This window comes from Narcine bancroftii, chromosome 1 (genome assembly GCF_036971445.1).
Source record: "Narcine bancroftii isolate sNarBan1 chromosome 1, sNarBan1.hap1, whole genome shotgun sequence".
NCBI classification, from domain to species: domain Eukaryota; kingdom Metazoa; phylum Chordata; class Chondrichthyes; order Torpediniformes; family Narcinidae; genus Narcine; species Narcine bancroftii.
In genome coordinates this window covers 381,599,629-381,614,789 of record NC_091469.1, presented here as the reverse complement: position 1 = coordinate 381,614,789, position 15,161 = coordinate 381,599,629, and the positions used below count along the sequence as shown (strand labels likewise).

The window sequence follows — 15,161 nt, the reverse complement described above, 5'->3', positions numbered from 1 at the left end:
AATTATTTTTCCGTACCTCGTACAGCTCCTCGGAAGCCATAATCTTAAAGCTCAATAGCTGTGATGAAGTGTGAGAGAAGCACTTTGCAAGCCCCGCACTCTGCCTGTCTGGCCTCCTTTCGCTGAGGGAGGGGGGCCAATGCCAGTGCGCACACCGTACTGCGCAGCAGGGAGCTCGGCTCGCACCGCTCCATGAGGGAGAGCCGACCGGAAGTTGCTCACACACATTTTCACCCACGTTCTCGCCCTCGCCTCGTGAATGCGCCCGCGCGCGCACGAGGAGCGGGCCGGGGAAACGGTCGGAAGAAAGCAACCAAGCTTGGTTACGTCAAGACTCGAGAAGGTTGGTGACGTGAAGAAGGTTTTCGGTTGTCGTGTGATAACGTCACTGGAAGAAGGCTGAGCTTGACCGGCGGCGCGTTTGTGTGGGCGAGAGGTGCTGCTTTTTGCCGTCCGCGTTGGTTCATGGCTGCGGCCTTATTTGCTTGGCCGCAACGGTTGCAGTTATTTAGGGCTCTTCGGTAAGCATTATGGCTCTATTCAAGTACACTGTTCCGTTGGTTAATGGGGTAAGAATTGTGGCTCTTTTCACGAACACTGTTCCAAGTTCAGGAAGGCTTCTTGGTTGAGTTTTGAAGTCCAGTTGGGCCCAATCTAGAAAGCATATTTGTAGTTTGACACACAATTGGACCTCAATTCAACCTGCTCTCCTTTGGGGGAGTTAACCCAGCTATAAAAAAAATGTAAGGAGGAAAACATTGTTGAGCTTTCTCAGAAAACAAGCTTTCCGCCAACATATATGACAAACCCATTAATTCCCACAACTACCTTGACTACACTTCCTCACCTCCCGTTCCCTGCAAGGATTCTATCCCCTTCTCTCAATTTCTCTGTCTCTGCCGCAAGTGTTCCCAAGATGAGGTTTTCCAGTTCAGATCTTCCAAAATATCGGCCACCTTCCACAAATGTTGCTTCCCCTCCACCACCATCAACTCAGGCTTCACGCGCATCTCCTCCATTTCCACTCATCTGCCCTGGCCTCCTCTGCCCCCAGACACATAGAATCCCCCTTATCCTCACCCATCAGCCTCTGCATCCAACACACTCTGGAATTTCCAGCACTTACAACAGGATCCCACTACCAGATACATCTTCCCCTCTCCTCCCCTCTCTGCCTTCCATAGGGACTGTTCCCTCTGTGACTCCCTCATGCACTCATCTCTCCCCACCAATTCCCCCCCTCCCCCCCGGGCACTGTTCCCTGTGGCCACAGGAGGAGCCACACTTGCACCCACACCTCCTTCCTCACCACAGACCGAGGCCCAAAACGGGCCTTTCAAGTGAAGTGGCACTTGTGTGTCTGCAGGACTGATTTACTGCATCTGGTGCTCTCTTTGTGGCCTTCTCTGCATCGGAGAGACTGGGTGCAAATTGGGAGATTGCTTCACTTAGCTTCTTCGTTCCGTCTGCACCAGTGACAGATGTCCCAGTAAAGCCAACCATTTCAGTTCTATGTCACACTCACGTCTGTCCATGGCCTTATGTACTGTCCCATCAAGACCACCCGCAAATTGGAAGAACAACCCCTGATTTTTCTGTCTGGGCTCTCCAGGGTTGGTATTAACATCGACTTATCTGGTTTCTGTTCAACTGCTCTCCTCTTCCCTTTCCCCTTTCCAGTTCTCCCTCCTTTCCCCTTCCCTTCACCTAGCCATTCCTCCTCCACTTGATCGCTGCTGTCCCCTCCCTCCCTTCCCCTTCCCTTACTCTTTTGCTTGGATGCCTGCCGACATTTTTCCATACCTTGATATAGGATTCAAGCCCGAAACCTCGGTTATGTTTTTTTTTATCTTTGCTATATAAAGGGCACTGCTCGACCTGCTGAGTTTCTCCAGCTTTGTGTCTTTACTAGAAAAAAAAGATGTAAAAGAAAGTTTGTTTTAAACCTCTGTCCAGAAAGCTGAGGTCAGAAGATGGATGTATTTTGAAGAGTTAATTAGCAGGGTTTTTAGTCTTCAAATGTCATCAGCTGTTAGTTGCAAAATACTGCAGAAAGTGTAGAAGTTTTATTTAAGCTACTCATACACACTCTTAAGTCATGAAGACAAACTCCACCAGATATGTTTAAAGTGATTGTTGTACTATTCGTCAATTGAGAGTGCACTCAATTACCTTTCACCACCATCTCTAGTTTACTATTTGTATATCTGAAAATCGATGACGTTGGCAAAACCTTGTTGATTTTCTCATGCCTAGTTGTTTAAAATGATCGTGGGGTTTATTATGGAACTGTTGGTGTCCTCAAGCAGTGGTTTAATCTTGTCATCAAATTTAAGTATTGCCTGTTGTTTTTTTCCTTGTTTTATTCTTGCTGGTGCTAAGCACTAGAAGAACAACCCCAGATTTTATGGAATTAAAAATGTTAAACCCACATGAAGCTTTCACATTACTGAAATTATTACCAAGCAAACTCTGTTCCTCTTAAGCTTTTAACCCTTTAGTTACTTGAATGTAGCTTCTTATTTGGAAAGGGTCATCACTATAATATCACAATCTGCCTTTTCTCATTCTGTTTTAATTCCACCATTGCTGATAGTTTCCTCTTATTTATATCATGTGTATAAAATTGGATTGGCAGAAGGGAAAGGTGGTGCTGCAAGGATATTTGTCATACTGGAAACCTGTGACAAGTAGTGTGTCATAGAAATCAGTGTTGGCTTCTCTGTTATTCCTCATTTATTTTAAGCACCTGGGCGATAGCATTAATGGAATGGTTAATGTTTGCAAGGACACTTTAACAGCATCATGCCATCAAAACTAATAATCAGACTTGGGCACCTGGTTCTCTGTTCCTTCTATTGTAATTGGATCCTTGACTTCCTCATCAGTGATGATTGGCAACATTATCTCCTCACTTGCTGACAATCAACACAGGCAAATCAAGTTTGTAATCCGTTACCAATGGCCAAGAAATGAAGTCATGGGTATCACATGACTGGCAAAGGAACCAAAGGGTGACAGCAAAATGTTTTTAGGCAGAGATCAGAACTTGGCTGCACTAGCTGAAAATCTGGGGTATCTGGATTCAATGGGCCTGCACAATGCATTGGGTTGGGTTAAGGAATGTTGATTGAAATACATTGGCAAACATGTGACCAACAATGCAGTTTGCTGGCCTGTAATCAGACAGGGCACGATAGTTTAGTTGAATTTTATGTCCAAAGCAAACTGAAGCTAGCATAAAATTCAGCTTGAATAGCTGTAGTTTCTTCACAGATGTCTTAGCCATCTGTGAAGTGGTAATCTAATGTTGATGTTAAACACTCAGCCCTAAAGTACCCCTCATGATGGTCAGCGAAGTACAGGTGATGTTGCTCTTCCAACTGAGCAGGCTTTGATGATGGGAACATTGAGGATCTAGTAGCAAAGGAACAAATGGTCCCAGAATCCTGAGTTATACAAAGTCTGTAGTGGCGGCTACACTACTAACTGAACGATCGCACAACCAGGTGGGTTGAGTTCAGTGAGCAAAAACTGATTTATTGCAGGCTGCCTGGCTGGTCGTATACTCCCAGCCCAGACCTGGCCTGACCTGACTTCGCCTGCCTAATGGCACCCCACCCCCCCAGAACCAGCGCCAATGTCCGTTTTTGTCAAACGGCCTCGCTTCTTGAGTTGGGCCACAAGTACTATTTCAGTGTGGTCGAGGTAGGCTGGCTTTAACCTGTCCACCGTAAACAGTTCCCTCTTTCCACCGATGTCCAGTGTGAAAGTGGATCCTGAGTGCTGGATGACTTTGTACGGCCCTTTGTATGCTCTTTGTAGAGGTGCTGTGGATGGGCCCTGCCTGATTAAAAACATACTCTGCAGAGTACAGCTCACTGGGGACATAAGAGGCCCACGTACCGTGTCTGGGTGGCGGTGGGGGTGTAAAGGAGCCCAACTGAGCCCGGAGGCGGGGAAGTAGACCATGCGGTGACTGCTGGGCTTTGTGAGGTGCTCACCAAACTCACTGAGTCGGGCGAGCAGTGCACCGTAGACCAGCTTGGCTGCTGACGCCTAAAGATCCTCTTTGAGTGTTGAACGGATGCCCAGGAGCACCCAAGGCAGCTCGTCCACCCATTCGGGGCCAGTGAGGCGGGCAATAAGTGCCGACTTAAGGTGGCGGTGCAATCGCTCGACTAGCCTATTGGCCTGTGGGTGATAGGCCGTGGTGTGATGTAGCTTGATCCCCAGCCTGTTGGCGAGCTGTGCCCAGAGCACAGAGGTGAACTGGGCGCCCCGTTCACTGGTGAGGTCGCTTGGGACGCCGAACCTTGCAACCCAACCGTTCAAAAGCACTCAAGAGCAGGAGTCCATGGAGGCATCGGGATCGCCTTGGGCCAACGAGTGGTGCGGTCTACCACTATGAAAAGGTAACAGTTACCTTGGGAAATGGGCAAAGGTCTGACGATGTCCACATGTATGTGGCTGAACCGTTCCCGGATGTGTTTGAAATCTTGTATGGGCTCACTGGTGTGCCTGTGTACCTTGGAAAGTTGGCAATGGGTGCAGATTCTGGCCCAGTCTGCAATCTGCTTCCGAAACCCGTGCCTGACAAAATGTTTTGCCACCATATGGACCATGGACCTGATGGAAGGGTGGGAAAGGTTGTGGATATGGTGGAAGACCTGCCTGTGCTACTGCTGGGGAATCACAGGTCGCGGGGTGCCCATGGAGACATCGCACAGGATGGTGCCCTCACCATGAGGTGTCGGGAGGTCCTGGAACTGCAGGCCCGTGATGGCAGTCCTGAAGGCCCGCGTCTCCTCGTCAGACTTCTGGTCCCGGGTCAGCTGGTCGAAGTAAAGGCCGCGTTTCAGTGTGCAAATGGCCGGTCATGAGAGTGCATCAGCGACCACGCTGTCTTTCCCCACCTTGTGCCGAATGTCAGAGATGAACACCGACACGAAGGAGAGGTGACGCTGTTGGCGGGCCGACCAGGGAATCTCTTGCCATAGTGAGCACCTGAGTGAGGGGTTTGTGGTCAGTAAAAATGGTGAAAGGCCTCCCCTCCAAGAAATAGCGGAAATGACGCACCGCCAGGTACATGCCCAGCAACTCACGATCAAAAGCGCTATACTTGCGCTCTGGCGGGCGAAGAAGTCGGCTAAAGAATGCCAGTGGTTTCCACTGTCCATTCACCTGCTGCTCCAGGATGGTGCTGACGGCCATGGCAGAGGCATCGACAGAGAGCGCCATATGCAGGTCGGTGCGTTGGTGGACGAGCAGGGAAGCTTTCGTGAGGGCATCCTTCGCGGTTTCGAATGCCCTGCTGGCCTCTGGAGTCAAGGCGAATGTCTTGTCTTTGGCCGCGATGAGGGTGAAGAGTGGCTGCATGATATGCGCAGTGCCTGGAATGAAGCAGTTATAGAAATTTACCATACCCGCGAACTCCTGTAGCCCCTTGAAGTTGTCTGGGCATGGGAACTCACTGATTGCAGCGACCTTCGTAGCGGCAGCCGTGACTCCTTTGTTTGTGATGGTATGGCCCAGGAACTGCATGGACTCTTTCCTGAACTGACACTTGGCCGGATTGATCGTTAGGCCGAAGTCAGCCAGTCAGGAGAAGAGGGTGCGCAGGTGAGACTTGTGTTGTGCCCGGTCTCTGCTGGCGACAAGAATGTCATCCATTTGAATATGAAACTCAAATCCCTGCCCACTGTGTCTGTAAGGCACTCGAAGGTCTGGACGGCATTCTTGAGCCTGAATGGTTTACGTAGGAACTCGAACAAGCCGAAGAGGGTGATGATGGCTGTTTTGGTATGTCCTCGAGGTGCACCGGGATTTGGTGATACCTGCGCACCAGGTTGACCTTGGAGAATACCCTCGCGCCATGCAGGTTGTCCGTAAAGTCCTGAATGTGAGTGATCGAGTAACGGTCAGGCACCGTCGCATCATTAAGCCGTCAATAATCTCCGCAGGGGTGCCAGCCGCCGGAGGCTTTCGGGACCAGGTGGAATGGAGGTGGACTGTTGGAATATCGAATGATCCCCAGCTCCTACAGATGTGAGAACACTTCCTTTACTATCTGGAGCTTATCCGGCGGGATGACATTGTGAAGAAATCACATCAGCGCCTCTTCTTCCTCAGGAATTTGCGGAGGTTTGGTGTGGAAACCCTGGCAAATTTCTTTGGATGTGTGGTGGAAAGTGTGCTCACAAGTTGCATCACAGTCTGGTATAGGGACACCAATCCCTCCCCAAACGTAAAGCCCCACTAAAGGTTGTGGATAAAGCTCAGGACATCACAGGCAAAACCATATCCACTATTGAGAACATCTACAGGGAACGCTGACATTGGAGAGCAGCAGCAATCATCAAGGATCCACACCACCCAGCATGTGCTCTGTTCTCACTGCTACCATCCTGAAAGAGATATCGATGCCACAATATTTGTACCAACAAGTTTAGGAACAGCTGCTACCAATCCACTGTCAGAATCCTCAACAATAAACTCAGTGACTCATTTAAGGTCTCTTACCTTTGCACTTTATTGTTTTTTTTCCCTCTCAATTGCATAGTCAGTTGTTTACATTTGTTTGTATGTACATTGTGTATTTTTTTTGCACTACCAATAAGTGGTAATTCTGCCTTGCCCTCAGGAAAAAAGAATCTCCCAGTTGTATGTGGTGTCTCGTGACAATAAATCTGAAGTATTCATCTATACAAATAACTATTGTTTCATAAATATGAGAGTCTCAGATGATTAGTGTGAGTAGCTCCTTTGGTCATTCAATATTCTCACTGCTCATGGGAAGAAGCTGTTCCTCAGCCTGGTGGTACTGTTCTATCTTGTTCTTGGCAGGAGCTGCTGAAAGATGCTGTGTACAGGATGGAAGGGGTCCTCAGTGATTTGCACACCTTCAGACAAGGTAGATCACGTTGATTGGGGAGAGGGGGAAAGGAAAGTGAGACTCCATTGATCCTCTCTGCCACTCTTGTAGTCCTATGGATTGAAATGCAGTAAACCTTTGAAAAAATGAAAAGTTATCTGTTGACAAGTGAGTCAAGGAAACAAGAGTTTTGTATTACTTCATTGTTAACAAAAATGAAAATATTTATTTGGCTTGTTAAAGGAATACTCTTTGTGTCAATAGCTTAAAAAAATTTAATGCAAGAAGCTAATCAGGTGATTTACCTAATAGAGAAATATCACTTGGCACCCTTTTCATGGAGTCTGGTACTTTGTGTGTACATATCTTTAAAAGCCCTTGAATAGTTCCTTTGAAGAATAGTTCCTAGAAGGCTAACCACAAAATAAAAACTGACTCAGTTAAATTTGCCAAGGGTAGAAAAAGGTAGGCTGACCAGAACTGCAAAGGAATTGTTAACCTGTTTCAAGCAAAGACACTGAGCTCTCAGGGGGAAGAGTCAGACAATTGTAGAGGTAGAAATGGTTGGTTTTTTTTTTAGTTGTGACTTAAATTGCTGTCAAATTTATTGCATACAGACATTGAAAGAGTTGGACAGGGAATGGAGTTTGGGTTCTACTATACTGTCAAGTGCTCGAGTCTTGTCTCTATTTAAATAGAAGAATAAAACCAACAAGGTCAGGTCAGATACAGCAATGAGCTCTCTGAACCCTTCTCCATTAACAATGGCGTGAAGCAAGGCTGTGTTCTCTCACCAACCCTCTTTTCAATCTTCTTCAGCATGATGCTGAACCAAGCCATGAAAGACCCCAACAATGAAGACGCTGTTTACATCCGGTACCGCACGGATGGCAGTCTCTTCAATCTGAGGCGCCTGCAAGCTCACACCAAGACACAAGAGAAACTTGTCCGTGAACCTACTCTTTGCAGACGATGCCGCTTTAGTTGCCCATTCAGAGCCAGCTCTTCAGCGCTTGACGTCCTGCTTTGCGGAAACTGCCAAAATGTTTGGCCTGGAAGTCAGCCTGAAGAAAACTGAGGTCCTCCATTAGCCAGCTCCCCACCATGACTACCAGCCCCCCCACATCTCCATCGGGCACACAAAACTCAAAACGGTCAACCAGTTTACCTATCTCGGCTGCACCATTTCATCAGATGCAAGGATCGACAATGAGATAGACAACAGACTCGCCAAGGCAAATAGCGCCTTTGGAAGACTACACAAAAGAGTCTGGGAAAAACAACCAACTGAAAAACCTCACAAAGATGAGCGTATACAGAGCCGTTGTCATACCCACACTCCTGTTCGGCTCCGAATCATGGGTCCTCTACCGGCACCACCTACGGCTCCTAGAACGCTTCCACCAGCGTTGTCTCCGCTCCATCCTCAACATCCATTGGAGTGCTTTCATCCCTAACGTCGAAGTACTCGAGATGGCAGAGGTCGACAGCATCGAGTCCACGCTGCTGAAGATCCAGCTGCGCTGGATGGGTCACGTCTCCAGAATGGAGGACCATCGCCTTCCCAAGATCGTGTTATATGGCGAGCTCTCCACTGGCCACCGTGACAGAGGTGCACCAAAGAAAAGGTACAAGGACTGCCTAAAGAAATCTCTTGGTGCCTGCCACATTGACCACCGCCAGTGGGCTGATAACGCCTCAAACCGTGCATCTTGGCGCCTCACAGTTTGGCGGGCAGGAACCTCCTTTGAAGAAGACCGCAGAGCCCACCTCACTGACAAAAGGCAAAACCCAACACCCAACCCCAACCCACCAATTTTCCCCTGCAACCGTGTCTGCCTGTCCCGCATCGGACTTGTCAGCCACAAACTAGCCTGCAGCTGATGTGGTCTTTTTACCCCCTCCATAAATCTTCGTCCGCGAAGCCAAGCCAAAGAAGAAAAGTAACAGCCTGCAAAATGACGGACAAACACGGCGATCTTGCAAAGCCAGTGCAGGCTAGTGGCCTTTCTTATTAGCCGACAGCCTGCACAACAGGAACACCAACCAATCAGTGGTTGCAGTGCCATTTGACGTCACTTGCAACGGCGGGAAACTGGACCTACTATAAGCAAGGGAAAGCAATAAAACCATCTTGACTATAACCGTATTGAGTGTGTGTTCTTCCACTCTCTGCTGTAGCATGTATGCATGCACCACATTGGTGACCACAACCCATCTATGCGGTATTTGGAGCTGAAGATGACTGATCAGTCAACACTCCACGTACATTCCTTGAAGCTTCCAGCCACTGGTGGTGCTCCAGCAGGCCGAAGCCCAGTTCCAACTCCGACAGATCTCTGCTTATGCCACAAAGTAGTACTACACGGTGAACTCACTCGACTGGGACTCAGCAGCAAGGGTTGTTGATTTCCTGCAGCAGCCTCCAGAACAAGGCAAATTCAATGCCCTCAAGCTTTTAACCAACACTTTCAGGCTCTCAGGGCTCGAGTGCACCGCCCGACTGTTGCACATGGATATCATGGGACAGTGCTCAATCTGTCCTCATGATTCACATGCTAGCTTTGGCTGAGGGTCACAAGCCTTGTCTGCTTTTCGAGCAGACTGCCCAAAGATATTAGACTGCTGCTTGCCAACGAAGACTTCAGCGACCCCAAGAAAATCGCCACCCGGGCAGGCATACTCTGGAGAGCGAATAGGAACAGCAGTGGCATGGTGCAACAGGTCACTAGGCCATGCACGCAATGAACACCAAGGCCGCAACAACTGATGGTAATGCAAGTAGACTCCCCCATCAACCAGTATTGTTTCTATTATCAGTGATGGGGTATGGAGGCCCGCTGATGCACGTTTCAGGCAAATGCCGTGGCCATCTGTCGCAAATAGCTACTGCAGTTGGCCAATGAGACAGCCTCCTCCACATCTGTTTCCAGGTCAACACGGGTGCCAAGATCAGCATTCTTTTCCCCGGCCCTGAGGGCAGCAAACAGTAATAGTATAAAGACCTTGGGCACCCACACCATTCCACTTTGATTTGGCAACAGCCGCTTCACATGCACTTTCAAACTGACAATGGTGGCACAACCGCTCCTGGGTGCAGACTTCCCCCGGGCCCACTGACTGCTAGTGGATACCAGGACTTTCCAGGCTTTCTCCCTAGGTGAAGCTAAGTTACTGGCCCCCCCACCAGAATCTGTCACGGTGTATGACAACGAATTAACACGCATCCTGGAGGAATTCCCTTCCATCGTGGTGCCACAGTTTACCTCAGCTGAGCCCAAGTACAGGGTACGACACCACATCTTGACAGAGGGTCCCCCACTCCATGCCAGGGCACGCCACCTTCCTCCTGAGAAATTCAACTTCATGAATGAGGAGTTTTTTTAAAAATGGAGGAGCTGGGGATCGTGCGGCATTCCATCAGTCCGTGAGCCTCCCCCCTGCACATGGTAACGAAGGCAGCAGGAGAATGGAGGCTATGAGGAGATTACCACTGCCTTAATGAAGCCACCACACTGGACAGGTATCCTGTGCCACATATACAGGATTTTACCGCAAACCTATAGGAGGCACGGATATTCTCAAAGATTGACCTCATCCGCGGCTATAATCACATCCCAGTCCACACCAATGACATCTCTAAAACCACTATCATCACCCCCTTTGAGTTCCTAAGAATGCCTTTCAAGCTCAAAAATGCAGCCCAGAGGCTGATGGATGCAGTGGGCCGGGACCTCAGGTTTGCATTCATTTACCTGGACAACATCCTGATAGCCAGCCTCAATCACAAGGAACACGCGACCCATCTAAGATAATTGTGCACCCGCCTGAGCGACTGGCCTAACAATCAATCCAGCCAAATGTTAGTTCAGGCTAGAAACATTAGACTTTCTGGGCCACAGAATCAACAAGCACGGGGCAACACCCTGAACAAAAATGTAAGAGGCTGTCAGGCGCTTCACCAAACCCCAGACAGTGGAGGCCCTCCAAGAATTTGCTGGTATGATCAATTTTCACCACCACTTCATACTGGTAGCAGCCTACACTATGCACCCCCTTTTCACACTAATGGTGAGGAAGAAAAAAAGGTTACCTTGGACAGGGAAGCATCAGACGCATTTTAGAAGGCAAAAGACACACTGGCTAATGCTACACTTCTGGTACACCCCAGGACAGATGTCATGACTGCCCTCACAGTAGACACCTCCGACACAGTGGTTAGGTGCATACTTGAAGAGTTGATGGAGGGGCAGTGACAGCCCCTGATGTTCTTTAGTTGATACCTCTGGCCACCTGAACTTAAATATAGCATCTTTCAGCATTGTACCTTGCTGTCTGACGCTTCAGGTACTTTTTTGGAGGAGGGGGCAATTTAAGTGTCTCACAGACCACAAGTCATTAACCTTCAATAAAGTGTCGGACCCATGATTGACCAAAGGGACCTGTCTTGCTTGTCCAAGTTCACCGTGGATATTGAATATATCACCAGAAAAACCAACGTAGTGGCTGATGCACTGTCACAACTAGCGATCCAACCCATCCAGACCCTGTCCCAGCAGATAGATTACATGACCCTGGCCAAGGCACAGCACATAGACCCCCTGAGATTCCCGCATACAAGATGGCAATTTCAGGGTTCGGGCTAGAGGACGTCACCATTGTCCCAGGTACCCAGAGCTCCTGTATGACATGTCCACCAGCAAACCCTGCCCCATTATACTGTCAGCCTGGAGATGGCAGGTTTTCGATGTGGTGCACAATCTGGTGCACCCAGCCATCAGGACCACCATCAAGATGGTAGCCTGTAGGTTTGTCTGGCATGTCCTGAAAGCAGGTCAGTCAATGGGCCAAGACCTGCATACTCTGCAAGGCGCAGTCATGTCTACATAGACATTGGAGGACTGCTGCCGGTCTCTCGGGGAACAAGGTACCTTTTGACAATGATCGTTCACTTCTTGAGATGTTCAGAAGCTGTCCCACAGGCAGAAACAATGACCAAAGCCTGCACCAGAGCCTTGCTCAATACCTGACTTCAGATAGTGGTGCACAATTCACCTCGGGGCTCTGGGCAGCACTGGCTAACCGTCATGGAGTCCAAATCCACCACAATAGCATATCACCCCCTGGCCAATTGGTTGGTGGAGTGGTTCCACAGACACCTGAAGGTGGCTCTGATGACTCGGCTCAAGGGACTGCATTGGAAGAATGAACTACAATGGGACCTCTTGGGGATCAGCACAGCACCAAAAGAGGACTTCAACATATCAGCAGCGGAAATGGTATATGGTGCACCCTTAGTCATCCCGGGGGAGTTCTTGACCACTGCCAATGACATAAGAACTATCAATGGCGACTTTGGAAAAACTAAGAGAGTGACCTGGCACAGCCTTCACCACATGGTCAACCCAAAACATTCATCCCAAAGATCTAAAGACATGCAGATACACCTTTGTGCAATGGGAAGAACACTGCATGCCTCTGCAGCAACTGTATGAAAGACCCGATTGAGAGAGCAGACACAGCGGATCCATATGTGTGCTAGACATTGGCGGTAAGGAGGAGATGTTCACTATTGACTGCCTCAAACCAGCACACATGGACACTAACCAACTGGTCACCATGCAGTCCCCCGCAATGTGGAGTAGGTCGCCAAAATCAAAGGACAGCGCCTGGATCGCAGGTTTTGGGGAGGAGTTGTGTAGCGACCCGCTACCTGTGAGGTGACCCAGTACACAAAATGGTGGATGAATACAATGACCTCGCAAAGCCAGTGGAGGCTAATGGCTTTTCTTCCTGGCCAACAGCCCACACAGCGGAAATGCCAACCAATCATTGGCCAGAACGTCGTTGACTTCGTGTCCACCAGCAATGGTGGGAAAACCGGGCCCTGTGGATGGGTGGGAGGGGGGAACTGGGCCTATATAAGCAAAGGCAGGTAGAGTAATAAAGCAGTCTTGACTATAACCGCATTGTTCTTCCACTCTGTGCTACAGCACCGCATTTGTCATTAGCATACATGTGTAAATTGATATTGTTTTCAGATGATATTTTTAAGTCACGTTATGTGGATGAGAAATATTTAGGGACCAACAATGGATCTGAGAGGGCAAGATTGGAAAAAAAACCTATTGCAGGTAACTTTTTAAACCACGAATGGATAAATGAAAATGGAATCTGGTTGAAGAGGAATTCAAGAAAATGGGAGGGGAAGTTTATTTTAGTCTCACAGGGTGTCATTTTGAGCACCAGTTTGCTATTGTGGCAGAGGATGATTGGGGGAAAAAACTTGCTTTGGAATTTTGTAAAAATAATAGCAGTTTTTAGTGGAAATGGAAACCTCAGTTTGGAAGGATGGGTTTGAGTTTTGAGAAGAGGTGCGAAAAATCAAAAAGACAATACACTGTAGTGAGAATGATTAGCCCCTTTCACACTTGCAAGTGATCCCATGCCTTAATCCCAAGTACAATTCCCAGCATCCTCAAATGCTGGTGTTGCAATAAAAGGCATTATGGGATTGAAATGACCCAAGTTTTTGTGAGTGCAGGAATGTAAATGAAGAAAAGATTAAAATGAAGGTATAAACTTTGCCATAGGAAAGTTGCAGCAGAAGAGAAAGAGAGAGAGTAAATAGCAATAACAGACAACTTTTTAAATAGCGTGGGAAAGTTGGTAGTGCTATAGTGCACATTGAAGACTGTGGTAAAAAGAAATTCCTAGAATGCTTTGCGGCAGAAAGACCCCTCCATGAATGCTTCGTGCATACAGCCCTTTCTCTGTCTGCTGCATGGCATTCTAGGAGGGCAGGTGCGCAATTACCTTTTCCCACTATATTTATAGATTATACGCTACCAACTTTCCCTTGCTGTATAAATTGTGCGCGATAGCGCTACAAACTTTCTCATGCAGTATAATTGTGCTCTGTAGTGCAACAACATTCCCACCCTGTTTAAAAATTGTCCGCTATTGCTATTTATTGCTAGCACTTTCCCATGGTCCCTGATAAAGGTCGGCACAACAACAGGCTGAAGAGCTCATACTATGCTTACATAAAGCTTAATTATGTTATTAGGCATGATTAATTTTGTTCAAATATAAGATCATAATACAATGATCAGGATTTAAGGCAGGTCCATCATCGCTCCATGTGTCATGACGTCACTGGTAGAAGATAGAACAGTTCTAACCCTGGGGATGGCTCCTTGCAAATGTGAAAGCGTTCAGTGTCCCAGTTAGGAGTGGTCAAGTGTGAAAAGCCAAACCCCCATTCCTATCCCAGGACACTGAATGGCCAATTTAGTGGGATGCAAGTGTGAAAGGGGCTATTACTCACCTTGTGTCAGAATTGGAAAATAAATTATGTGGTCAGCATTTTAATGAAGCAATCAATAGCCCCTTTCACACTTGCATCCCACTGAATTGGCACTCATGCAAAAACTTAGTTTATTTCAATCCCACAGTGCAATTGCCCATTTCACACTTGCATGATTGCAACACTGGCATCTGCAGATGTCGGGGATTGTATTTGGGGTCGAGGCCGTCAATCCTCAACGTGAGATAACATAATCTGACGTCAGCAATGAGCTGATTTTTGCTTTCACACTAGACCTTTTAAAGGCCGATTGGTTGGTAATTCCTGGGATCGCTTGCTAGTGTGAAAGGGGCTAATGGTGGGTCTTGTGCACAAGAGAAACTCAAGCATGAGGGGAAATGAGAGACAAACCACAAAAAAAGTTGAACATGCAAAAGAATTTATGGATGGAATAAAAGAGGATTTGAGACTTATTCGAGTTGGATATTAACCACAACTATAAAGTAGCAAAGGAGTTTAACTGTAGATTGGGATGGTCAACTTTTGACTGAATTGGAGTGAATCACTAAATTAAGCCTCCCTTTCGGTCTGGGTTTGTTGCAGTCTTTCCAATTCCATCAAATTCTATAACTCCATGAACTTATGCTTTCTTTCTGTCTATCAGAACTGGCCATTTTTACTTGTCAATTTGGTTCAGTACTTTTTTATATTAGTACATTTTGGCCTGCTGGACATATTATAGCCACCCTTTTAGCAATACGTAACATCAGTAAGGAAGAAAAATGGACTTCTACCATGTTGCCATCTCTTCCCTCTGGTAGTTCTATACATCCCTTCTCCACCTTTGCTACAGAAAACTAGCTTCCACAGGGATCATTCACGTTGGTAGATAAATGAGAAATGTAGAGATCACAGAGAATACCTTAGTTATGATCACAAGTCCTTTTCTCTGTAGCATTATGTATTTACAGTTGGGAG

The 15,161-nt window shown here is 47.6% G+C and overlaps 2 protein-coding genes across 8 annotated transcripts in view; one reads left to right on the top strand and one right to left on the bottom strand.

Annotated features, from left to right (window-relative positions):
• cdyl (chromodomain protein, Y-like) overlaps nt 1-330 on the bottom strand; it is a 261,787-nt gene extending 261,457 nt beyond the window's left edge. For 2 of the 4 annotated variants that reach the window (XR_011349819.1, XM_069913498.1), the window contains exon 1: nt 17-330. Coding sequence is in view for 2 of the 4 variants with exons in the window: in XM_069913498.1 (XP_069769599.1) it covers nt 17-40 (24 nt within the window). In the remaining 2 variants the exon portion in view is untranslated. The remainder of the gene's footprint in view (nt 1-16) is intronic. The other 2 variants (XM_069913497.1, XM_069913496.1) reach the window with 1 other exon arrangement.
• The window catches only part of eci2 (enoyl-CoA delta isomerase 2), a 90,990-nt gene continuing 76,068 nt past the window's right edge, over nt 240-15,161 (top strand). For 2 of the 4 annotated variants that reach the window (XM_069913503.1, XM_069913499.1), the window contains exon 1: nt 252-521. In XM_069913503.1, the coding sequence (XP_069769604.1) occupies nt 466-521 (56 nt within the window). In that variant the 5' untranslated portion in view covers nt 252-465. Of the gene's footprint in view, nt 522-15,161 lie in introns of all 4 variants that reach the window. The other 2 variants (XM_069913502.1, XM_069913501.1) reach the window with 2 other exon arrangements.